The following is a 24,223-nucleotide window of genomic DNA, read 5'->3' as shown; positions in this document are numbered from 1 at the left end:
AATGACCTGGGTGCTGGACTTGGTTGCTTCACAAAAGTCTTCCTCTCAAAAGTTGCACAGCGGAGCCCCAATTAAGTCCTGATTCTCGAACCCCCAAGCAAAGCATTTTTTTAGTTCTTGTGGCATTTTTGCTGGACGCTGGCAGTGGACGAAACCAAAGGAGACCTTGAAACTGCCTTCCTCTGTGGCTGCATCCGTGGCTGCCAGTGACCAGACCAGGCCAGGCTAAGACTGGGTTGTTAACTGATTCCTGGGAGGAACGCGGATTTGCTTTAGTGTAGACCAGAGGTAGGCAACCTTGGCTCTTTCATGACTCGTGGACTTCAATTCCCAGAATTCCTGAGCCAGCCATGCTGGCTCAGGAATTCTGGGAGTTGAAGTCCACGAGTCATGAAAGAGCCAAGGTTGCCTACCCTTGGTGTAGACGTTGCGTTCGTCCCTAAGGCGGAGGATTAGTTCAAGTGTGGCGTCTTTGATGAAGACGGCTGGGTGCCGGCGAATCCGAGTTAAGTGTGTTCCTTCAGCATGGCTACCAGGCTGCCTCTGGGAACAGTGCAATTGTCTGATGTCTCTCAGTCTTGGCCACTTTTAAGACACACAGAATACAGAGTAACAAAATGGGAAGGGGCCTTGGAGGTCTTCTAGTCCAACCCCCTGCTCAGGCAGGAGACCCTATACCATTGCAGACAAATGGGGGTCCAGTCTCTTGTTAAAAACTTCCAGCGTTGGAGCATTCCCAGCTTCTGGAGGCAGGTTGTTCCACTGGTTAATTGTCCTCACTGTCAGGAAGTTTCTCCTTAGTTCCAGGTTGCTTCTCTCCTTGATTAGCTTCCATCCCTTACTTCTTTTTTTTATTAAAGAGTTTTACAGATACATTTAAACATAAAACCCATCCCTCCCCCACCCCCACCCAATTTCCCCTCCCTCCCCCTCCCCCCCCCCCGACTTCCCAGAGCATTGTTAGGGTATTGACCCTAACAATCTTATACTATAATATGCTAACTAACTATAATAACACTTTAAATCCTATCGCACTTTAACTCTCCTTAAAAATAACTAAATAATAAGAAATCTTATAAATCTAATACTTATTCAAATGCTAAATGAAACTTTTTAGTCCCATATTTATTCTGAATGTGATCAATCCATCTTCTCCATTCCAAGATATATCTTTGTTGCGAATGGTCTTTCAAATATACTGAAATTTTTGCCATTTCTGCCAGGTTCGAAACTTTTAAAGTCCATTCTTCTATAGTAGGCAAATCCTCCTTCTTCCAATATTGCGCTACTAAAACCATCCCTTGCTTCTTGTCCTGCCTTCAGGGGCTTTGGAGAAGAGCTTGACTCCCTCTTCTTTGTGGTAGCCCCTGAGATATTGGAATGCTGCTGTCACGTCACCCCCGTTGTTCACCGTTGTTCGCTAGATGTGGATTTGAACTCCCCAATTCCCCAGCCGGCCCGTCCTTCGGGCTGTTTTGGTTGACGGCTGCTCTTCTGCCTTGCCAGATGGATTCACGCCCCTGATGATCGCCTCCTGCAGCGGAGGAGGGCTGGAGACCGGCAACAGCGAGGAGGAAGAGGACACCCCCGCCGTCATTTCGGATTTCATCTACCAGGGAGCCAACCTGCACAGCCAAACAGATCGCACGGGGGAGACGGCGCTTCACCTGGCAGCGCGTTACGCCCGTTCGGATGCAGCCAAGCGGCTGCTGGAAGCCAGCGCTGATGCCAACATCCAGGACCACATGGGCAAGACGCCGCTTCACGCAGCCGTGTCGGCAGACGCCCAGGGCGTCTTTCAGGTCAGGCTGGTCCAGAGTCTCAGGCTGGGAGATGTTTCTGCCCTCCTGTCCACCAAAACTGGGGTGGTTGACACCTCAGCCCTTTCGGCTATCTGCTAACCAGGGTCCTTCTCCCCTCCCGGGACAGATCCTGATCCGGAACAGGGCCACCGACCTGGATGCCCGCATGCATGACGGGACCACGCCGCTGATCCTGGCTGCCCGCTTGGCGGTTGAAGGCATGCTGGAAGATCTGATCAGCTGTCACGCCGATGTCAACGCTGTTGACGATCTAGGTACCGGTGGATTCCCCCAGCCTTCCCCGAAAGGTCTGCCAAAGGAGGAACGGCCTGCTTATGGTCCCCCCCTCTTTTTTTCCCCCTCCAGGCAAGTCTGCCCTGCACTGGGCTGCGGCCGTGAACAACGTGGACGCCGCCGTGGCACTGCTGAAGAACGGCGCTAACAAGGACATGCAAAATAACAAGGTCAGTGGGACGTCCCGGTTGAAGTCTGGGCTGCCAGAGACCCCCAACTCAGTGGAACTGCCTTTGGCTCACTTCCTCCCTCTTCTTCCAACATAATCTTTTTGGGGGGCGGGGGTGTGGAGTGAAAATGGCAGGTGGCCTCACGGATTGTAGAGAGGGAGGGAGGTGAGCTGGACAGAGATGGGCCAAAGGAAAAACGCGGCTCAAATTCAGAACGGGAAACGGGCCCGAGTGAGCGTCTCAGCAAGACGCCTCCTCAGTTCACACAAGTATTTTACAGCCTTTCTTGCCAGAAAAGTTGGTTAATTTAGTAGCACGGCTATGAAGCGAATCTGGCTTCTTCCCCATTGACTTTGCTCGTCAGAAGGTCCCCCAAAAGGGGGGCGGGGTTGTCACGTGAAGCCGGGGTGCTGCGACCGTTCGCAAATATGAGTCAGTTGCCGAGTGTCCGAATTTGAATCACGTGACCAGGGAGATGCTGCAACAGTTGTGTGAAAAAACGGTCACGGGTCATTTTTCCCCCAGTGCTGCTGTAACCTTCAACGGTCGCTAAAAGAATTGTTGTAAGTTGAGGGGTGCCTGTTTCTGCATGTACAGAGTCAGTTTGGTGGTGTGGTTAACGCACCACACTAGAAACGGGGAGACGGCGAGTTCTAGTCCTGCCAGAGGGAAGGAAAGCAGCCGGGTGACGGTGGCCCCTCACTCCCTCAGGGCCTTCGAAAGAGGCAACGGGATCCCCTTCTGAAAAAGCCCCTTCCCCTCAAGAAAGCCTTCCCACTCGGCCTCGCCCCAGGCCAAGCAGCGGTGGACCCTCGTTAATTTGGGGAGGGGTCTGACCTCCTGCTTTCCTGTCTTTTAGGAAGAGACCCCCTTGTTCTTGGCAGCCAAAGAAGGGAGCTACGAAACGGCCAAAGTCCTCCTGGACAGCTTTGCCAACCGGGACATCACGGATCACATGGACCGCCTGCCCCGCGACGTGGCCCAGGAGCGCATGCACCACGACATTGTGCGCCTCCTGGACGAGTACAACCTGGTGCGGAGCCCGCCCCTGCACAACGGGCCTCTGGCCACCCTCTCTCCGCCGCTCTGCTCGCCCAGCGGCTACCTGGGCCACTTGAAGCCAGGCCTGCAGAGCAAGAAGGCCCGGAAGCCGAGCACAAAGGGGCTGAGCTGCAACGGGAAGGAGCCGAAGGGGCTCAAGGCCCCCCGGAAGAAGTCGCAGGAGGGCAAGGGCTGCCTGCTGGACGGCTCCGGCATCCTCTCCCCGGTCGACTCCCTGGAGTCTCCGCACGGCTACCTCTCGGACGTGGCCTCCCCGCCTCTGATGACCTCCCCCTTCCAGGCCTCCCCTTCCATGCCCCTCAACCACCTGCCCGGCCTGGCAGAGCCCCACCTCAGCATCAGCCAACTCAACCTGGTGGGCAAGCCGGATCTGGGCCTGGGGGCCGGACAGATGCAGTCCTTCGAGTCGGGGCCCCCCCGCCTGTCCCACCTGCCCGTCTCCAGCGCCAGCGCCATCCTGGGTGGGGCCTCGCTCAACTTCACCCTCAGCGGCAGCCAGTGCGAGTGGCTGAACCGCCTTCAGAGCAGCCTGGTGCCCGGCCAGTACAACCCCTTGAGGAGTGCCCTTCCGCAGGCCACGCACCCGGCCAGCCAGGCCCTGCCCCACGGGCTGCTGGCACCCCTGCACGGCGGCCCCCCTCTGCCTCCCATGATGACCTACCAGACGGTCCCCGGTGGCCACCTGCCCACCCACTCCCAGCCACACCTCCTGCAACCCCAGCAGCAGCAGCAACAGCCGCCCCCGCCGCAAGCCCACGGCGGGGCCACGAACCCTGCCCCGCAAGGGGGGGCGAGCTTCCTCGGGAACGAGCTGGGCCAGGTGGAGCTGCAGCAGCCCATGAGTGGCGGCGCCCTGGCCGTCCACGCCATCCTGCCGCAGGACACCCAGGTGCTGGCCACCTCCCTGCCCCAGGCGCTGAGCACCACCCAGTTCCTGACTCCACCTTCCCAGCACAGCTACCCCTCCCCCATGGACCACACGCCCAGCCACCAGCTCCAGGTGCCCGACCACCCCTTCCTCACGCCTTCGCCGGAGTCGCCGGACCAGTGGTCAAGCTCCTCCCCCCATTCCAACGTCTCGGATTGGTCGGAAGGGATCTCAAGCCCACCCACCAGCGTGCAGCCCCAGGTGGGGCGCATCCCGGAAGCTTTCAAGTAAGGGGGGCACCTGAGCAACGTCCAGGCGGCTGTTCTGGGAGATGGACGGACGCCGTGGCTGAACTGGAGAAACCCTATTTCTTCCTTTTTTTTAAAAAAAATATTTTTGCATACATTGTAAGTGGAAATGTCGCTGTGTTCTTCCTTCTTTTTTTAGTATTTATTTATGTACCTTTTATGTGAAAACACTGCCGTTTTATTTATATGTTTGGTTAAAGAATTCCATGGGCTGCATTCGCTATTCCAAGAAATAGAAAATCTATTAATGGGGACTTTTTTTAATTGACTTTTTTTTAAAAAAGAAAGAAACGTTTCTATCATGCTTTTTTGTCTAGAGAAACATTCTTCTGTAAAGCTATAAGATCCATGATAGTAAAAATGACACGTATTTATTGATCGGGATTTTTTTTTCCTGTTCATTTAAAAAAAAAACCAGAATAAAAAGGGGAGGGGCAATTTTGATTTTTTTTTTTTAAAAATGTACCTATGTGAGGAAAAATAATTTAAATATAAGTTGATGGTTTATTTTTAAAGAGCGCTTTAAAATATTCCCTTGGTGTTGATGCTATATAGATATATCAGTTGTCTACATCAGCGTTTAGGTGTGTGTTAGATTCCCTCCCAACATTCCTAGCTAGCGTGGCGGATGGGAATTTGGGGGAAGTGACGCAATGCACACTTGGGCAGTCCAAGGATATGGGAGATCCTTTGCAACTTTAAGGTGCGTCAGTTCCAGCTGAATTCCACACACCTTGAAGCCTGCTGGCTGGGGAACTCTTGAGAGGTGAAGTCCAAGGCAAAACACCCCCCCCACACACACACACACACACTGATATAGGGATCACGAATCTTTGTATTAAAGTTTCAGTATTACATAGTTTATCCATCATTTTGCGTGAAGGCTGAACTCGTTCCTTTATTTATTTTAAGTACTGCCCATGAACAAAAACCAGGATCAGAGGTGTGAAGCTGCTGATGGGTTCCCAATGCTTCTTCCCTGCCTTCCCCAGATGTGCCCTACTTGTTGCGAGTGTCAAAGGAAGGGAAAAGCTCCAGTGGGTCAAGCATAGAGTAAGAAAGTAATGCCCTTCTCTGTGTGTGTGTGTTGTTGTTTTTTTAACAAGGCGGCTGTGATCCTAACTCAGTCTTGGGCACTCTACCTAAGACAAAGTTAACAAGAAGAGAGGTTGGGATAATTCTGAAGACAAGGGGAAGGGTCAGTTGGCGGATCCAGCAGGAAGAGGCAAACTAGTAATCTCCGTAGGGCCCCCCAAGTGGGAGCAAGACGACGTTAGGCATGCGTGGCCTAGAACCCATCAAGAGATGGAGATGGCAGCCATTCATTTCCATGGGAAGGCGGGATTGGAATCCTGCTCCCACCCTTTCCTGGCCTTTCCGGTGCCTGCGTGTTATCTGGCAATGGGTGGTGGTAGACCCGTAGGTTAGGAAGACCCCAGGTTGGGAAGACTAGTGGAGGTTGGGAATGAGAAAGAATGGAGGGTTTCCACGGGTTTAAAGCCTACGGAGATTCTCAGGTCATCCAGGTCATGGTTGTCCCAAAGGTGCTTGTTCAAAACACAACTGGACTTGGTTTTTACTTGGAAAACGTTTCGCTTTTCATCCAAGGAGCTTCTTCAAGTTCCGACCCATCCATTCATAACTCATGTTCCTGCACGATGAAGCAGAACTGAAGAAGCTCCTTGGATGAAAAGCAAAACGTTTTTCCAAGTAAAAACCAAGTCTGGTTTGCCTTTTGGGGGAAAAAAAAGCGCCTTTGGGACATGGCTTTTAAAGGGCACCACCCCCACCCCCTTCTAGAGACAGCCGCTCTAGAGAGAAAATTCTCTGCACTGACCAAAGTCCAGGGCAGACGTTCCAACCTTTCTGCCAGTCTCCTGGCCTCCAAAATGCACTTGAGCATTCCTGAGCCAGGTCAGGGTCTCGAGGCAGCAACACCCGGAAGCTTTAGGCCTTGCGGATTAAAGACCCTCTTTAATCTGTCTAAAAAGGGACGCGGTGGCTCGGTGGGTTAGGACGCTGAGCTTGTCGATCAGAAGGTCGGCAGTTTGGCGGGTCGAATCCCGAGTGCCGCGTAGCAGAGTGAGCGCCTGTTACTCGTCCCAGCTTCTGCCAACCTAGCAGTTCGAAAGCACGTAAAAAAATGCAAGTAGAAAAATAGGGGCCACTAGAGTGGGAAGGTAACCGCGTTCCGTGCGCCTTTGGCGTCCAGTCATGCCGGCCACATGACCACGGAGACGTCCTCGGACAAGCGCTGGCTCTTCGGCTTTGAAACGGAGATGAGCACCAGCCCCCTAGAGTCGGAAACGACTAGCGCGCGTGCGCGGGGGAACCTTTACCTTTTTACCTTAATCTGTGTTGCATCCCTCAAGACAGCTGGAGGTGGCTGGAGAAGATTGGGCACCGCTTCAGAATTGGGGTCTCTAGAGGGGAAGGCGGGGAGTCCTTAGGCAGCTGGAAGGAGCCAGTGTGGAAATCACAGGGATGTGGCCTAGCAAAACTTCGCCACAAGCTGACCACTGCTTAATAGCATCAGCTTTTACCCAGCCTGTGTCCAATTTCAGAAAGCTGTTTGCTGGGATCCTCCTAATTCTCACGACAGAATTGCCATCAGAAAGCGGGGAACTCTGTGTCTTTCGCCCAGATAGAGCCTCGTTTTTTTAAGAATCGGCAGCTTTGTTGTTTGCGATGGTTTTATTCTCTTTTTAGAGAAAGGGAGATTGGGGCCAGCAAGTCCAAACGGAGCAGCTGAACCTGTATACAAATAAATATATATATATACACAGTATGCGCCTATGGCAAAGCTAACGTTTTGTAAATATGGAGCCAGTTGTGTGTTTTTTGGTTGTTTTTTTTTTACATAAAACGATATGGGTGGATTTTGTTTAAAAAATCTATAAACGATTAAACCGAAAGAAAGCATTGCACCGGTGAGGGGTGTTGAAAATATTGCTGAAAAGGAAAAAATAAAACGGGGTTAGCTGGTAAGATTGCAAACCTGCGCTCGTGTCCTTTGGAGTAAATGCTATAAACAGTCCTTGACTTAGTTATTAAGTTTATTAACCATTGGAAATTACATTGGGGGGGAAAAAGTGATTTATAGCCTCACACTTACCGAAAATCTCAGCGTGAGCAAAATTCAGGCCCTTTGCAACCAACAGATGCTTGCGAGGTCCTGGGGTCAGGAAGTCGCTATTTGCACCTTCCCAGCAGCTTCCAACAAGCAACGTCAATTGGGGGGGGAAGATGGATTTGCTTAATGACCACAGTGGTTCACTTAATGACTGTGGCAAAAAAGGTGGTAAAGTTAGATATAACTCCGTTGAGTACACTGCTCAGCAATGGAAGCTCCGGTCCCGTAAGTCAAGGACTACTTTTAAAGGAACATCCTCTGAGAGAGAGGCCCAGGTAGGACTGATCTGTAGCTTGCGTGGGCAGTGGACTTTGCAGCAAGATGGTACATATTTTCACGAACTGTAATCCTGGGGAAGATGTTCTCCACCCTTTGGATGTTGAACACACTGGTGCCCTCTCTCTTGGGGAATCTGATCCTCTCCCAAGCTTCCTTTTTTTTTTTTTGCTTGGAAGACCTCTGGAGGATATAGGAAAGTGCTGGCACATCTCTGCCAAGTGATTTTTAACACCCCTCTTGGTGTCAGATCTTTTTATGTTTTATAAATTAGACTGTAGTTTATATGTAAGTCGGAGAGATGTGGGAGGTTAAAACGAGCGAACCTGTAATAAATAAAAACACCACGCAAAATTGTAGTTTGCAAAAATGATGCCTTTTATTTTTATTTTGTTAAATGATTTGCAATAAACTATGCCGGTGGGCATCTTAGAAGGTCGTGATCTGGCTTTTCTTTCAGATTAAGCCATTTAATTCAGGGAAGGAAATGGGTGGGGTCTTTCCCAACACGGGCGGGGGAGTGGGTCACGAAATCCTTAAAAGCATTCTTACATTCTTATTTCAGTGAGATGAAAAATTTAATTCTCTGCGTCGATTGGGAGAGATATTCCTCAGAGCTCATTAAGGCAATACCTTTAGTCGGCTTGACCAAAGGTCTACCAAGGCGCTGTACCTTTTCTAGTTTCCAGAAAACTTAATCATGGAGATTAGTTGGGGGAAGAAAGAAACAGTGGGAAAATGAAACTAATCTTGAAGTCATCTGGGGACAATCAAAATCACGTGAAGTACTAATACCACTTTACAAGGCCTTGGTAAGGCCACACCTGGAATCCTGCATCCAGTTTTGGTCACCACGATGTAAAAAAGATGTCGAGACTCTAGAAAGAGTACAGAGAAGAGCAACAAAGATGATTGGGGGACTGGAGGCTAAAACATATAGGGAACGGTTGCTGGAATTGGGTATGTGTAGTTTAACGAAGAGAAGGGTGAGGGGTGACATGATAGCAGTGTTCCAATATCTCTGGGGCTGCCCCAAAGAAGAGGGAGTCAAGCTATTCTCCAAAGCGCCCGAAGGCAGGACAAGAAGCAACGGATGGAAACTAGTCAAGGAGAGAAGCAACCTAGAACTAAGGAGAAACTTCCTGACAGTTAGAACAACTAACCAGTGGAACAACCTGCCTCCAGAAGTGGTGAATGCTCCGACACTGGAAGTTTTTAAGAAGAGACTGGACAGCCATTTGTCTGACATGGTATAGGGTTTCCTGCCTTAGCAGGGGGTTGGACTAGATGACCTCCAAGGTCCCTTCCAACTTATTATTACATCACACCAACGTAAAACGGGAGTGGTGAGGTACTTCAGACGTGCAATCTGGAACTTATCTTCTGGTCCAAACGTGTCAGGCCGTGATATGAGCAAATAGAAATCTTGCTGGGAAAAATCACAAGTAAATGTAATCCTACCTTTTTTAGAAAAATCCCCAGCTATTAAAAATCAGTGATTTTCATCCAATGGAGAATTGGACCTTTTGACCCTGGAAAACGAGAGAAATCGATCCCCATGTTTACACTAATAAAAATCAGTTCCTGGTAATTTTACAGATAACAGCCATGTCATATATATATATTTTTACAACAATACAAAATAGTGCGCCATTAGCTACCTTCATTAATTTTCCAGTCCGGTCTAATCTGAGATTTGCAAAGCTATAGGTAGTAAATGCTAAGATTTTATTTGATGTGATAGTAAACATCCGTCAAGGCCAAGTTCAATAAGGTGACCAAGGGGGGGGGAAGTCAGACCCATGAAGTGTTGCAACATTGAGTACTCAAGCCTAAAGTAAGAAACTTCAAAGCAAAAACAAAATTAAACAGATTTCTTCTAAAGCAAGGATTTCCAATCAGACTCATCAAGAAGTGAAGATCTGGCAGATTTTCAGTTGCATTTTTAAAAACTAGGCACAGAGACATTTTTCCCTGCGTGCCATCACTCTGCTGAACACCTAATTCTTACAGTACTATCTAATGTCCATGTGTGCTTACCCATGTAGTATGGCTGTAGTATTAATTCATCATCATCATCTTGTCTACCCACTGCAGGATGAAGGCCTCTTCTGCCTGTTTCCAACCCCTGCAGTCCTGGGCTTTCTTTTGCCGATTGGGTCCGCAACTTGCTGATGTTGTTGATCCGTCTTGTTTTAGGTCTCTCTTATGGACGCTTTTGATCAAGTGGGATCCATTCTAGGATTGCCTTGGTCCACCTGCCCTGGGTTTTTTCTTGCTACGAGACCAGCCCATTTTCCATTTCTATTCTTTTACTCTCTTGATGGCATCCTATACTTTAGTTTGTTCTCTAAACCATTTGCAGGTCTTTCTATCTTGTCTTGTAATGTTGAGCATGTATCTTTCCACAGCCCACTCTCAGCTTTTGTATCGGTTGTGAGGTTAGAATCCATGTTTCGCTGGCATATGTTAGAACAGGTATTATTATCTATCCTTATTATCTTCCATTCTTGCCCCTCTTACTGGCATTATGATTATCATTAATCTGTTGCTTTGCATGAACATTTAGAGCTTCTGCACCTGAGACAAATTCCTTGCGTGTCTAATCACAGTTGGCCAAATAAAGTATTAAACTCAATTTCATTTCAAAACTTTTCTGACCATTCAAAATGTCAGGTCAAATCCCTCCTATGCATATCTTCCTTTGATTTAAAGTAAAAGTACCAACGATGTGTCAAACTGCAGTATTGTTAGCTTTGGACATTATCATCACTGGAGGTTTTCAGGAAGAGACTGGACAGCCCTTTGTTGAGAATGGTACAGGTAGTCCTCAACTCACAATCACAATTGAGCTCAAGATTTCTGTTGTTAAGTGAGACATTTGTTAAGTGAGTTTTGCCCCATTTTATGACCTGCCTTGCCACAATTATCAAGTGAATCAGTACGATTGTTAAGTTAGTGTAGAAAGGCCCCACCCTCCCCAGATTAAAATGTTCTTTATTCTTAATATTAAAAGAGACAGGATATTATATTTCCCCAAAGGAGAAAAATCTTAGCTGCCCCAGTCTTTCTTAAGAGCCTGAAGCAAAAGCCTCATGTCTTTGGAGATGGATATTTTGTACCTATTAAGAAAGACTGGTCCAATCTGTTCATAAACAAAACACCTTCAGCCCCCACAGCTGATGGGATTAAGAATTCACATTCGCCCACCCAAATTCTAAGGACCGGACATGGCCTTTAGGATGTAATAGGATTAACCCACCACCATTAGACTAGCAAAAGACACAAGACTCACTACGTTGCACAACCACCCTGAAGCATCTCACTCAGAGCCCCATAAAGATCCACCCACTCTCAACTCCATTTCTGTCCCAGAACTGCTTGTTGTTGCTGGTTCTGCTCATCAATAAACAGGAACCTTCTTTCCTAAGCAGCCTCCATCTTTATTTCCAGCGTCTTAGCCTCCATTTTATTCTGGCTTGGAACGGGACCTGATTTTTCTGTCAACATTAGTAACCCGGTTGTTAAATGAATCCAGTCTCCCCATTGACTTTGCTTGTCAGAAGGGGATCACACGACCCCAGGACACAACGACCTTCGTAAGTACAAGTCAGTTGCCAAGCATCTGAATTTTGATCACGTGACCGCAGGGATGCTGCAACAGTCCAAAGTGCGAACAATGGTCATAAGTCACTTTTCCAGGGCTGTTGAAACTTTGAACAGTCACTAAATGAACTGCTGTAAGTTGAGGACTTCCTGTATAGGGTCTCCTCCTTGAGCAGCAGGTTGGAGTAGATACAGGGGTAGGCAACCTTGGCTCTTTTATGACTCGTGGACTTCAACTCCCAGAATTCCTCAGCCAGCAGGGCGGGCTCAGGAATTCTGGGCGTTGAAGTCCACGAGTCATAAAAGAGTCAAGGTTGCCTACCCCTGGACTAGAAGACCTCCAAGGTCCCTTCCAAATATTTCTGCTGTTCTGTTAGCATGCTCAGAGGCAAGCCGGACTAGGCCCGGCCTTCGGGGATTGCAAGCTCTTTCCCCCTCCCTCTGCCAGAGCGACAGGTTGCAATTGACTTGGGAGGCCGGTGTGTGGTGTAGTTGGTTCATAATGTGGTGGGATGGAGGGTTTGTTGTCACTGTGTGTTGGGGGGAGAGAGCACGGGGGGGGAGGCTCAGCTAATCTCAATGTACACATGTTGTACTTTGACAATAAAGGTTTATTATTTTATTATTATTAATTGGCCGGGAACGAAAATGCTCGAGGGCTTTTTTTGCCGAGGGCAAGAAAACGTGGACTCATAGGGACACTTCCGGTCTCTATTGGCAAGCCGCCTAGTTAGAGGAACCGCTCTAGCCCGAAGCTCTTTGTCCACGGATATTAGGTTGCATCTGGAAGCGGCTGTTGAGACTTTTAACTAATAAAAAAAAAGGTTTGACATGTCTCCGTAGAGATATAATCCATACAGACGATATCTACAGTCTGAATCAGAAACTTGCGAGTCCACCTTGCACTCTTCCAGGGGCCTGACCTCGGAAAAGAACGCACGTGACGTGCGACAAAAGCAAACGCACCGAAACGTTTTTCAAGGAACGATTCCGCGGCTGTCACACGGGGACCCACGTCGGCGTGTGCTGCCGCTTTGGGTTCTGATCTAATTGTGGCAACGGCTGGATTCTCGTGGGGGAAACGACTCTCCTTTCATAGCTCTAGGGCAGGGGCAGGCAACCTCGGCTCTTTTATGACTCATGGACTTCAACTCCCAGAATTCCTGCGCCAGCATGGCTCAGCTTGGAAACCTGTCCCTTTCCCCTCAGCATGGCTGGCTCAGGAATTCTGGGAGTTGAAGTCCACGAGTCATAAAGCGGCCTAGGCCAGGGCCAGGCAACCTTGGCTCTTTTATGACTCGTGGACTTCAGCTCCCAGAATTCCTGCGCCAGCATGGCTCAGCTTGGAAACCTGTCCCTTTCCCCTCAGCATGGCTGGCTCAGGAATTCTGGGAGTTGAAGTCCATGAGTCATAAAGCGGCCTAGGCCAGGAGCAGGCAACCTTAGCTCTTTTATGACTCGTGGACTTCAGCTCCCAGAATTCCTGAGCCAGCATGTGTCAGCTTGGAGACTTCTCCCTTTTCCCTCAGCATGGCTGGCTCAGGAATTCTGGGAGTTGAAGTCCATGAGTCATAAAAGAGCCGAGGTTGCCTGCCCCTGCCCTAGAGCTATGAAAGGAGAGTCGTTCCCCCACAGTCGTTCCCCTGGATTCTGTGGGGGAACGACTCTCCTTTCATAGCTCTAGGGCAGGGGCAGGCAACCTCGGCTCTTTTATGACTCATGGACTTCAACTCCCAGAATTCCTGAGCCACCACGGCTTAGCTTGGAAACCTGTCCCTTTCCCCTCAGCATAGCTGGCTCAGGAATTCTGGGAGTTGAAGTCCATGAGTCATCAAAGAGCCGAGGTTGCCTACCCCTGCTCTAAGGGAAACCGCCTGCCGGAGTGGGCAGCGTGCGTGATGACGTCACGCGCGGGGGGCGAACGTGACACGTCAGCGCTGCCGCTGGAGCCGGATGTTGCAAGATGGCGGCGGCGGCAGCGGAGCTCGCGGCGGCGGCGGCGGCTGTGGCGACCGAAGGACCCGGCGGCGCCGGCTGCGCTTGCTGAGGGAGCCGCTCCAGGTGACCTCCGGGTTTAGGAGCGCCGCCGGGGACCCCGGGCCCGGCGGCGGCGGAGGGCGGAGCTTGATGAGGCGACGGGAGGGTAGGAATGAAGCCTCCTGGTTCAGGAGAAGTCTATCTGATTGGTAGATATTTTTTTTTATTTTTTTTTAGGCAGCGCCGGTCATCGTGGCTGGTTGCCCGTTTCGGGCAGGATGGGGAGCAAAGGTGGCCGGGCAAGGACGAGGGAAGAGGCGGCAGGGCTCGATGTGCCACGTCTCCTCCCGGCGGTTTTGAGACCCCCCCCAGGTCCCTTCAGGCCAGAGTTGGTCCCCTTGCCCAGGTGGTCCTCGACGTACGAGCAGAGTCGAGCCCAAACTTTCTTTTGTTCAGTGAGACGTTTCTTAAAAGTCAAGTTTTGCCCCGTTGGACGACCTTCCTCGCCCCAGGTGGTGAAGTGAATCTGGCTTCCCCATTGACTTTGCTTGTCAGAAGGTCGCCCAAGGGGATCGATCACGTGACCCGGGGGGGGTGGGGAAGACCGTCGTCAATCCGAACCCGTTGCCAAGCGTCCGGATTCTGATCAGGTGAGGATCGTGGGGAGGCTGCAAAGGGGGTAAGTGTAAAAAAACAAAAAAAACAAAAACGGACCTAAGTCGCTTTCTTCAATGCCGTTGTAACTTTGGGCTGTCGCTAAATGGAACCGTCGTAAGTCGAGGACGACCTGTGTTTGATCTTTCGCTTTTTTTATTCCACGGGCTTTGCGGAGGAGTCCAGCCTGATGCTTTGGGACCCATGAAGCAGAAACGCCAAGAGACCGAGCGAGGAAGAGGAAGGTGCCGAGCGTTGAGTTGGCTTCTTTGCCCGAGCAAGCAAAACCGAAGGAGCCCCGATGATGCTCCCGCCCAGGAGTCCCGCTCAGACGCCCAGTAGAGTTGCTGGGGCCGGGATGGGTGACGGAGTGCAGAGCCACAGGCGGGGGGAGGGGCTGTGAACCCTGGGCACAATGCACAGCCTCCGAAATGCACGGTGTGCAACATGTCATGCGTCAGGTACTGGAATGCAGGCAGCCCTCGACTTATAACAGTTCATTTAGTAACCGAAGTTGCAACGGGAGTGAAAAAAAGGGACTTGTAATCATTTTTCACAGTTGCGGTCTTTGTAGCTTCACCATGATCGTGTGACCAAAATTCAGGTGCTTGGCAACTGTCTCGTATTCATGACAGCTGCAGTGTCCAGAGGTCATGTGATCCCCTTTTGCAACCTTTTGACAGGCGAAGTCTGTCTACGGGGAAAACAAATTCACTTAATCAGGTAGGTAGGTAGGTAGGTAGATAGATAGATAGATAGATAGATAGATAGATAATCTTTATTGTCATTTTTTACTGTGGGCACATTGGCACACATTAAAAATGAAATTCTGTTGCCTGCTCTCAAAAAGTGTTCACGTACATAACACACCTATAAATATGCTATATTACATATGTAATACCTACACCTTACATATAAATTTTATTTATTTATTTTATTTATTTTAATTCCATTTATATCCCGCCCTTCTCCGAAGACTCAGGGCGGCTTACAAGCTTAGCAGTAGCCTTCATTTTATGTATATGCCTGCTTATTAGGGCTTCCACACACACCCCAAGCGGCATTATTACAAAGTCAGCTTAATTGCCCCCAACAATCTGGGTCCTCATTTTACCTACCTCGGAAGGATGGAAGGCTGAGTCAACCTTGAGCCTGGTGGGATGCGAACCTGCAATAATTGCAGGCAGCATATAAATATAAATTGCATATAAATGTTAATCGCTGTCCATCTTGAGTATGTAGCGGCAAGTGGAAGCTTGAGAGTTCACAGGGTTGATTCCGTATGGAACAAAACTGACCGAATCTGGATGTTCTGTTTCTGATACCGCGAAGCCCCCTCCCACAAGGTAACAAGGAAAACAGGTTGTGAAGGTGATGTGTAGGGGGGGTCAAGCCAGGTTACTAACTTATCGGCTCCAGTGATTTGCTTACCTGTGGCAAGAAAGCTGGTAAAATGGGGCAGAACTCACTTAACAAACGTCTCACTTAGCAAAAGAAATTTTGGGCTTAATTGTGGTCATAAGCTGAGGACTGTGTCTCGGTTTTAGCCTTGGCAGTCTGGCCCACATTAAAAAAATGGTGTGCTTTTTCCTGGTGCCTTATCTCCGTGCATCCACGCCTCGGGCAGCTGGCAAAGGAGCAGGAGTGGAAGAATCTCGTTCCATATGCAGGGTGATATACATGGAGTGTTGTCCAGGCCAGATCCAGGCTCTGTCTGAAGTCTTAAACCCATTTCTTTGGATTTGAGACGACGTAAAAATAACGGTCACTCGGAGGGGAATGAGGCCACCGGAGGATGTGGGGTGCTAACAAACCCCTTGAGAAGTTTGGGAATACATAAGCCACATTTGGAAGGCTTACGCAATACTTGCAGCGAAGTGCAGTCGTGGATTCTGAAATATCAGGATGTTCGAGTAGAGCACGTTTCTCTTGGCCTTCCCCTACTGAAGTTAATGTTCTCCACAATCGGATGATTAGTTGAGTAATTACATTTCCTTGGTGAGTGGAGGTGCGTTGTTTTATGTTGGCTTCAGAGTTTGAATCGTTGGTCTTGCTAGAGGCATAAACCGCAGTTGTTTGCTGTTGCTCAGACTGAACAAGCTTGGATTGAGTTGCCAGTGTTTTTGGAAACGGGGGGGGGGTCTCTTATCACACAGCAGAACTCTGATCTTTTCCTTTAAACTGTAAACCTACCCGTAATTTCTGTTCTTTTTAAATTACTATGAATGTAATTATTAAACCTAATATGGAAAGTTCCTTATAAATAATGTTAACAGTACCTCTCTTCCCTCTCGTAAGAGGCTTGTTAGGTCTGTTCGTGGCACTGAAGGGAGAATAAGGCTGCTTTTTAAATTTTTTTGACGCATTTATAACCCCCAGCAATCAAAGCAATTAACAAATCACTTCTGATAGGGAGCTTTAATCAAAAACGATTAAGAGGTAAGTAGGGAATTCCTTTTAAAATAAAGTATCTTTTCACACAGCAGAAAAGAACATTTGAAAAGGCCCACTTGGCGGAATGAGATAGAAATCAGAGATCCCATAACCCAAATCTTAGCTGTTTGAATTTGGGAAACATAGCAGTAGCTCTGAGGATCTCTCTCAAAGTTGTTGTTGTTGTTGTTGTGGGTTTTTTTGGTGGCATACTAGGTATTTGAAAACAGCTACCACATTCCGTTCAGTTTTCTTCCCTAACAAATATACCCAGTTTTTAAATAGTTCCTTGAAGAACTTTCTGTATGGCTGAGTGCCTCCTGGCTTGCTTTAAGTAGAGGAGTCAGGATGGCACCAGAGCTTGAGATGAGATTTGTTTAGTGCTGAATAAAGCAAAGTGGTTACTACAGCGCCTCTGATTTGGAGACCAGTGTTTTATGAATGCAACCTAAAAGTGCATTAATGTCAGGACCCACCCCAAACCACGTCTTAGGAAGACAAAATTCTTGGAGTCAAATCTATTCCAAAAAGAATCTTTACTATGACATGCTTGGTTGTAGGAAACGAGACAGGACTTAATATTATCCCACGAAGTAAACCCTTATAAAGAGTTCCCGGTTTAACCCCCCCTTAGCCCCATTTGGTCAGTCCCCCATCCTTTCTCTCGTATCATCCCTCTTGTGGGAAAAAGGAACTTAGGACCCTTCATGTTTATTGCTCTCTTCCGTGACACAAGCCAGATGCTAGCCCCCCCCCCTTTTGTTTCCCCAGTTCAAAAGGCTTCTCCTTTCCTTTGAAATGCCTAATACCGGTTCAATACACATCTATTCTCTTCTCTTCGGGAGATGGCAGAATCCATGGAATAATGTTTGAAACATTCCATTTATGAATATGATATAAATGGATTCTGACAATTAACTTTAGTTCGGTCACATTTAGAGTGTGATCTAAAAACTTATCTATTCGAACAAGCCGGCCTGGCCTGATGGGTTTGGGGTTTTAACATTATTTTAACTAACCTACTACATTGGGCACAATCATTTAACTTTAAATCTTGTATCCTGTATTCTTATTTTTATTGCCCTGTACACCGCCCTGAGTCCTTCGGGAGATGGGCGGTATATAAATCAAATAAATAAATAGCCCAGGGACTTTCTCGCTGCCTTTGGATTATTATTCCTCTGTTGTCTTTAAGATGAAGACAACTTTGCTGTCTTTAATTCATTCCTTCTCATCTCTGCCTCGCTCCAATTCAAAACTTTGGGGGGGTTTTTTTGCAATTATTCGTGAAACAGAATAAACATTTTCTGCGGCACTTTCATGTCTACTACTGTCTTTTACTCTTAAGTCATAGATATTGAGGAAAGGATAGGGGCTTCTCTTGAATGCCTTTCCTGTTTTTGAGGAGAATTATGTGACTGAGTAGAATGTTGTACTGAACAAAAATGTGCTTTAACGTTTAACTCAAGAAATCACATGGAAGCTTGTTTATTAAGCACTAAAGCTTTGGTGTGATTTCTTGAGTTCTTGTTACAGTGGTTGGGATTCACACCACTTGCTGAACCAAGGCATGTCACGTCATGTGTCAACCTGGTGTTCAGTTTTCCAGCCCACTGATGTGCGTGTTTTCTGTCCAGAATATCACGGATATGGCTGTTGATGTAACAGACTTCTTCTCCGAACAAGACGTCTTAGGCTCCTGATCAGCAAATATTAGCCAGATCTGGGAGCGCTTTTGCTTCCCCGCCCAAGGATTTCAGACCCCGTAAAAGGCCACGGAGTAAGGAAGACCGAATTAGTTCATAGCTCAGATGTGTCCCTTATGGGCCAGTGGCACTTTCCTCAGATCCCACCGTTCGGGAATTCTGGGAGGGGAAATCCCGAAACATACCAGGAGGAAGGCTGTGCCACCCAACCCTTCTTCAGATTCCGATGGATTCAGTGGAAAGGCCACCAAAATGTTGGCTTCCCAGATCTCGTGATGTTCTTGTAGCTAAAGTTATTTGGAAGTAAATGATGGGACAGAATCAAATCCATCTCATGGGTAGAAATTTGTCCCTCGTCTCTGGAGGTTTGCCAGGAGACTGGCAAAAGTTTTTTGGGTACCCGAAAGGCGTTAGGAAATTAACACGACCTACTTTAAAAGTTCTGCTTACCAGATGTATCGGGAAGAAAGAACAGTCTGCCTTTCCATCATAGGGCAAGAGATGGGCGTAATTCAAAACCTCAGAGAAGGCTTCTATCAGCCCGCTTTTCTTTCTTGCCCTGCCCACTGCTGATTTCACACACACACATACACACACACACACACACACACACACACACACCCCTAATAGCTGAGTCTGATGGAGTAGGGAGGAAAAATCAGGCTTGCAACCCATTACTAGAAAATGCTGCAGCTTGGGTTGAAGATACTGTTCCCTCGATGCAAAAGTACAGTGCAAAAGGCATCTCTGAGCAAGCCTTTATCAAAGTACATAAATTATAGAGCAATAAGGAAGCACATAAGATTATTCAGATGCCAAATCCCCAGAATTTAAGATGAGAAAATCAAAGTAGAAGCCTTGCTTGTGCCATGTGATCCTAGCTTTATCCATTATCACTGGCATTGTTTCATGAGCTGAAAAGAGGCCTGTGCAAGTGGAAAAGGGCAGTCGTAAAACGCAGCCCTAAGAAGAGACTATGAATTGAGAGATTCCTGCAGGACAGCCAATATATTTAGCATATTCAAATTGTGCTTTATAAATGTTACATGCCAGATTTTTATTTTTTTTTCTAGAGATGCTTATTTCATCTCCAGAAATCCATATTCTTTATCGACCAGCAAGCATACATAGGTAGTCCTTGACTTACGATGTCAATTGGGACCAGAGTTTCCATCATTAAGTGACGTGGTCGTCAATTACAACTGTGTGACTTAATGGCAGCAATCTCTGCAATCCTGGCTGCCGTCGTTAGCTGAATTCCACAGTCATTAGGGAAGGCAACTTCCTGCGGGCTGCCCCAAACCAAAGTTAGTGATGAAGCCGGCAGGAAGTCGCCAGTCCCGGACTGGCAGGCAGGTCAGTGGCTGCTGCTGGGTGGGGAAGGGAGCAAGAGGGCACCCGAGAGGCATCGGGCAGGGGTGCAAGAGGTGCCGTGCGTGTGGGAGACACAGTGGGGCTGCAGGAGGTCTTCTCCCAGAGGGGAGCTGGCAAGTGGCGATCACCCCGTTGTAGAGATGCTGGAACAGCCGGAGCTCCAAGTATCGGTTGTAACCACCGCTGGTTTAGTGCTACCACAACTTCTGAGTGAGTGAGTGCCTGTTACGCGTCCCAGCTTCTGCCAACCTAGCAGTTCGAAAGCCCATAAAAATGCAAGTAGAAAAATAGGGACCGCTACGGTGGGAAAGTAACAGCGTTCCGTGCGCCTTTGGCGTCTAGTCGTGCCGGCCACATGACCACGGAGACGTCCTCGGACAAGCGCTGGCTCTTCGGCTTTGAAACGGAGATGAGCACCGGCCCCTAGAGTCAGAAACAACTAACACGTGTGTGCGGGGGAACCTTTACCTTTTTTTTTAACTTCTCAGCAAGTGGTTATATACGGAGGACTGCCACTAATTCCACTTTTTTCTGTCTTCTTCAGCTTCTGCATACGAAGGCAAGCCGGCTCCGCTGCATCTGCTGTTCCTCTGGCAAGTGACTTGGCTCCACTTTTATCATGCAGCCCCCTCCTCGGACAGCCCCCCCGGGGGTCGGAGGCCCTCCTCTCGCTCCTTCCTGGAACATGCATTGGCGCAATGGCCCCTACGGTAGGCGGGCAAATGCCCCCACCTCTGCTGCAGCAGCGGCCGGACCCGTGCAACCTGTGACAGACCCCTTTGCCTTTGGGAAGCAAGTCCCCCGCAGCTCCCCACTGAGCAGTGCCCCCCAAGGAGACCCGGCTCCTGCCAAAGGCTCTTCTTCGTCGGCTTTCCCTCCACCGGCTGCTCCCCTTCACCCGTCCTCTGGGGACCTTCTTCACGCGCCGACTCCGTCGTTAACGTCTCTCTCGGCCTCCCAGTCGGGAGCCGGCGGCTCACTTCCCATTTCCGCAGCCTCCGTGTCAACCTTCCCCAAAGGGGTCACCAACAGCACCGAAATGCATCCAAGCGCGGAGCACGGCCCCCCACGCCACCCGGTGGAGCAGCCTCAGCCCGTGATGATTGCCCCCGAAAACCCTCTTTCGACTTCCGTCCCGGACAGGCCGTCGGGTGGGCCTGATGTGAGTAGGAATCCCGGCAACCCCGGTGGGGTCCCGTCACCGTTGCCGGCCTTCTCCCACCTTCAGCAGACGGTGCCCCAGTGGATGCCTCCCCCAAGTTCCGCCTACTTGCCTTACCCGGAGCCCCTGTCCCGAAATGCCTTTGGGAGCGCCGCACATTCCAGCATCTCCGTTTCCCATCCGGGCCCCCAGCTGGATCTCCACCCAACTCCCCCTCAGCAGCCTGGGCTGCCCGGCGTCTCCCAGGCGCCCTTCACGCTTGCCGAGGCCTCCGGGGTGACTCTGCCCCCCAGTAGCGCTTGGCAGGGCCCCGGGGGCACCAACGCTTGGGCCGGCCAGCTGCCCCAAGAACACTTTTACTTGCAGCCCCTGGAAGCGACTTATCCTTCGGGGGCCCCGACTTCTCAGGAGAACATCCCCCCCGGCCACGCCCAGGGGCCGTCTGAGGCTGGGAGTCGGCCTTGCCCGGACGAGGCCAATTCAGGGACGATCTCCATGTTCTTCAAGGGGGACGAGGCTGAGAACGAGGAGATCCTGTCCTCGGAGAACAACGGCCACGCTGCCAGAGCGGACCCGGAGGCCTTCCAGCAGACGATGGGTCACACGTATTACCAGCCTTTGCACGGGCACCCAGGGCCACCGGCTCATTTCTCACCAGCCCAGGCTAATGTGGCTATGGCGGCAGAGGCAGCAGCCCAGGAGGCGGGCACCCAGCGTTTCCTTAGACCGGCGGCCGTCGTTCCGCAGGCCGGTGAGAAGACGCCCTTCCATGGAGAGGACAGAGCCGGCCTCGTTCAGCAAGCCGGAGGCTGCTCTGCCGGCGGGCTGTACGAAAGTGTGGAAAACCAGGAGTGCCTTCAGAACCAGGAAGTCTTGCCGAGGGAGCCTCCCTCGCAGGGCCGTTCCTCCCCGGGGGCAGCCTCGGATTCCAGCCGCTACGCCTCGCTGGCCCCGCTGCTTCCCAAGAGCCAAGCCGGGGGCAGCCATCTGGAAGGAGGACCCAACCTGGAGGCCCCCAGCGGGTTCCCACGGCCTGTCCGGCCCGACAGCGTCTCGTCTAACTATAGCAACTTGAGCCCCAGGAGCGCGGCGGGCCCTGCCCGGCCTCAAGAGCTGGGCACCTTCATTCAGCAGGAGAGCGGGAAGCCCGAGCAAGAGGCCTCCCGCGGCTTTTTTAAGCAGATTGACTCCTCTCCACTAGGAGCAGATGTGGGAGCGCAGGAGCCTGGCAAGAATTTCCACAGCCCCCCCTCCCAAGCGCTGACGCCCAGCCCCCCCAAACCCACGGGGGTTTTTCAGACCAGTGTCAACAGCTGCTTTGAGCCAGTGAGGTCCCACAGCCTGGGCGTCAAGCCCCCGGAGACCGACCAGGCGAAGGTGGTGGCCGAGCTGAGAGAGGACCGTCCCAACCAAAGGGGTGCCCAGAGAAGCTCCGTGCTTTCCGTGGCCTCCCCGGGAAATCTGGAGCAGCCTCCCGACAATCTGGAAACACTCTTCCTACCCCCAGCCCACTCCTTGGCCCTCTCCCTTGCGGGCAGCGGCGGAGGGCCCCGGCAGCCTGCCGGCGGGGCAGGGATAGAGAAGAGGTCGAGTGCCAGAGCTCAGGGCCTGGGAAAGAAGTGCGAGAGCCCGGCCACCACCCTTTGGGCGCACAACGAACTGCCCAGTTTTGGAGGCAACGTGCTCCTCGCCCCCGCCGCCCCTGCGGTGTACGTCCCGGCGAAGCCGTCCGCCCGGGTGGTTCAGCCCCAGGAGGAAGCGTTGCCGAGCAAGCCGGGGTCCCACGCCGGAAGCCTCCCGTCTGAAAACTTGGAAAACCCGCCCAAGCTGGGGGACGAGGAGGCCGTTTGCTCTCAGGGGAGTCTGGGTTACGCCAGCCTCCTCTCCTCCCCCCCGACGGAGACGCTCCAGAACCAGCCGATCTTGCTCGCCCCGCCGAGTCAGGTTGGCAGCTTGGCCCCGCCAGCCGGCTCCTCTCTCGCCCTTCCGGTGGGCCAGCCGGAAAAGAGCCCTTCCGCCAAGGAGCCGGGCACGAGTGGGGGCCCTCTGCTGGGCAAGAGCGGCAGCTGCAGCTTCCCTGCGGAAAACCCGCCCGGTGGCCGAGTTCACTCAAATGCTAGTTTCTTCCACGGCCCACTTGGCGCAGCTGAAACGGCGGCCCCCAAGTCTCTGGCTCAGTCCGGGCCTCAGGTCCCCCTCAACCTAGCTAGGGAAGGCCCCCAAGCCCCTGCCACAGAAGCGCTGCCTTCGGAGAGTGCTGGCCAGCCGGCCGCCAGCGCTCAGCTCTCCCACGCCGCTGGCCTGGCTCCACTTGGGGGGCCCAGCAGTAGCCTAGCTGGCTGGCCTCAGAACCCTTCCAATTGCCCGGAGCTTTCCAAAGTGCTGGATCTGGCCGGCACCAGGCCTCAGAGCAGGGCCGGGACTGGGCCTCAAGGGCTCGGCCAGCCCCTTTGGGGCAGCCAGGGCTTTCCTCTGGCGCCTGGACCGGCCGGTCCCGCTGACTCCCACGCTCGAGGCCCGCAGCAGTTCTATCAGCAGGTCACAAAGGACCCGGGGCCCGTGGTGCCCTCCGAGCGAGGCGTGCCCTTGGAGCAGGGCCCGGCAGCTTCCCGGCACCCTCCCCTTTCCCCCAACCTCCAGGTGCCGCATGCTCGGGGGCTGAGTCCGAAGCCTTACTCGGGCGCTCCCTTGGAAGGCAGCTCAGCCCCGCCACCACCCAGCCACCCTCCGGCCAGCAGCGACTTCAGGCAAGATCCCCGCCTGCCCCCCAGCGTCGGGCCTCCTCCTGGATCGACGGCCACCAGCGGCCCTCAACCTGCTCGCCCCCCCTCGCGCCACGAGCAGCAGTACCCTCCTTCGCAGAACCCCCAGAACACCTACGGCCTGCCCCCCAACTCCTACTACTACTACCAGCAGCCCTACGACGGCTACTCCTACCCCCCAGTGGATCCGAGGGCTGCTCACCTCGACTACCAGGTAGAGTGAAACGTGCTCTGGTCCTCTTCGGCCATCCTCCGGGGGGACCCCTCCCCCTGGGCTGGGACTTCAGGGGCGATCCTGCGCTCACATTTAGTGGGGAGGGGGGGGTTTCTTCAGTGAAAACTCTTCCCCCCTGGAGAAATTGTAGGGGCCGTTCTTCAGACTAGGGATTTCTGCTGAAGGGCAGAATTGTTGGCCAGGGAGGAGATTTTTGCCTTCCGAGGCCGCCTCCGATAGGCTCTCCAGAGGTGGCAGAAGGTGGTCATCCAAGCCCCCAGACCCCCGAGAACTTCAGCCCCGGCGGCTGCCTTGCAACCCGAAGGGCTCTGAAATCACACTGGCCTTTTGCTAGCAGGGGTCGCAATCGGCTTGTGTTCAATTTAATTTTCACCTGGAAATTTGGCTTCTGTGTTTGTTTT

At 51.3% G+C, this 24,223-nt stretch overlaps 2 protein-coding genes across 9 annotated transcripts in view; both read left to right on the top strand.

The window, feature by feature from the left end:
• The window catches only part of NOTCH1 (notch receptor 1), a 55,449-nt gene extending 50,944 nt beyond the window's left edge, over nt 1-4,505 (top strand). The window contains exons 29-32 of the mRNA XM_081339767.1: nt 1,507-1,802; nt 1,930-2,077; nt 2,169-2,266; nt 3,126-4,505. Coding sequence (XP_081195893.1) covers nt 1,507-1,802; nt 1,930-2,077; nt 2,169-2,266; nt 3,126-4,487 — 1,904 coding nt within the window. The 3' untranslated portion in view covers nt 4,488-4,505. The remainder of the gene's footprint in view (nt 1-1,506; nt 1,803-1,929; nt 2,078-2,168; nt 2,267-3,125) is intronic.
• An 8,962-nt stretch (nt 4,506-13,467) lies between these two features.
• SEC16A (SEC16 homolog A, endoplasmic reticulum export factor) overlaps nt 13,468-24,223 on the top strand; it is a 63,662-nt gene continuing 52,906 nt past the window's right edge. For 7 of the 8 annotated variants that reach the window (XR_014027955.1, XR_014027956.1, XM_081339515.1 and 4 more), the window contains exons 1-2: nt 13,468-13,580; nt 20,208-23,801. Coding sequence is in view for 6 of the 8 variants with exons in the window: in XM_081339515.1 (XP_081195641.1) it covers nt 20,283-23,801 (3,519 nt within the window). In the remaining 2 variants the exon portion in view is untranslated. Of the gene's footprint in view, nt 13,581-13,681; nt 13,706-20,207; nt 23,802-24,223 lie in introns of those variants that run through there. The other variant, XM_081339514.1, reaches the window with a different exon arrangement.

The sequence above is a fragment of the Vipera berus genome (genome assembly GCF_964194415.1).
Source record: "Vipera berus genome assembly, chromosome: 15".
In the NCBI taxonomy this organism is placed as follows: Eukaryota; Metazoa; Chordata; class Lepidosauria; order Squamata; family Viperidae; genus Vipera; species Vipera berus.
The sequence above is the reverse complement of the archived record's forward strand: the minus strand, read 5'-3'. Positions and strand labels throughout refer to the sequence as shown.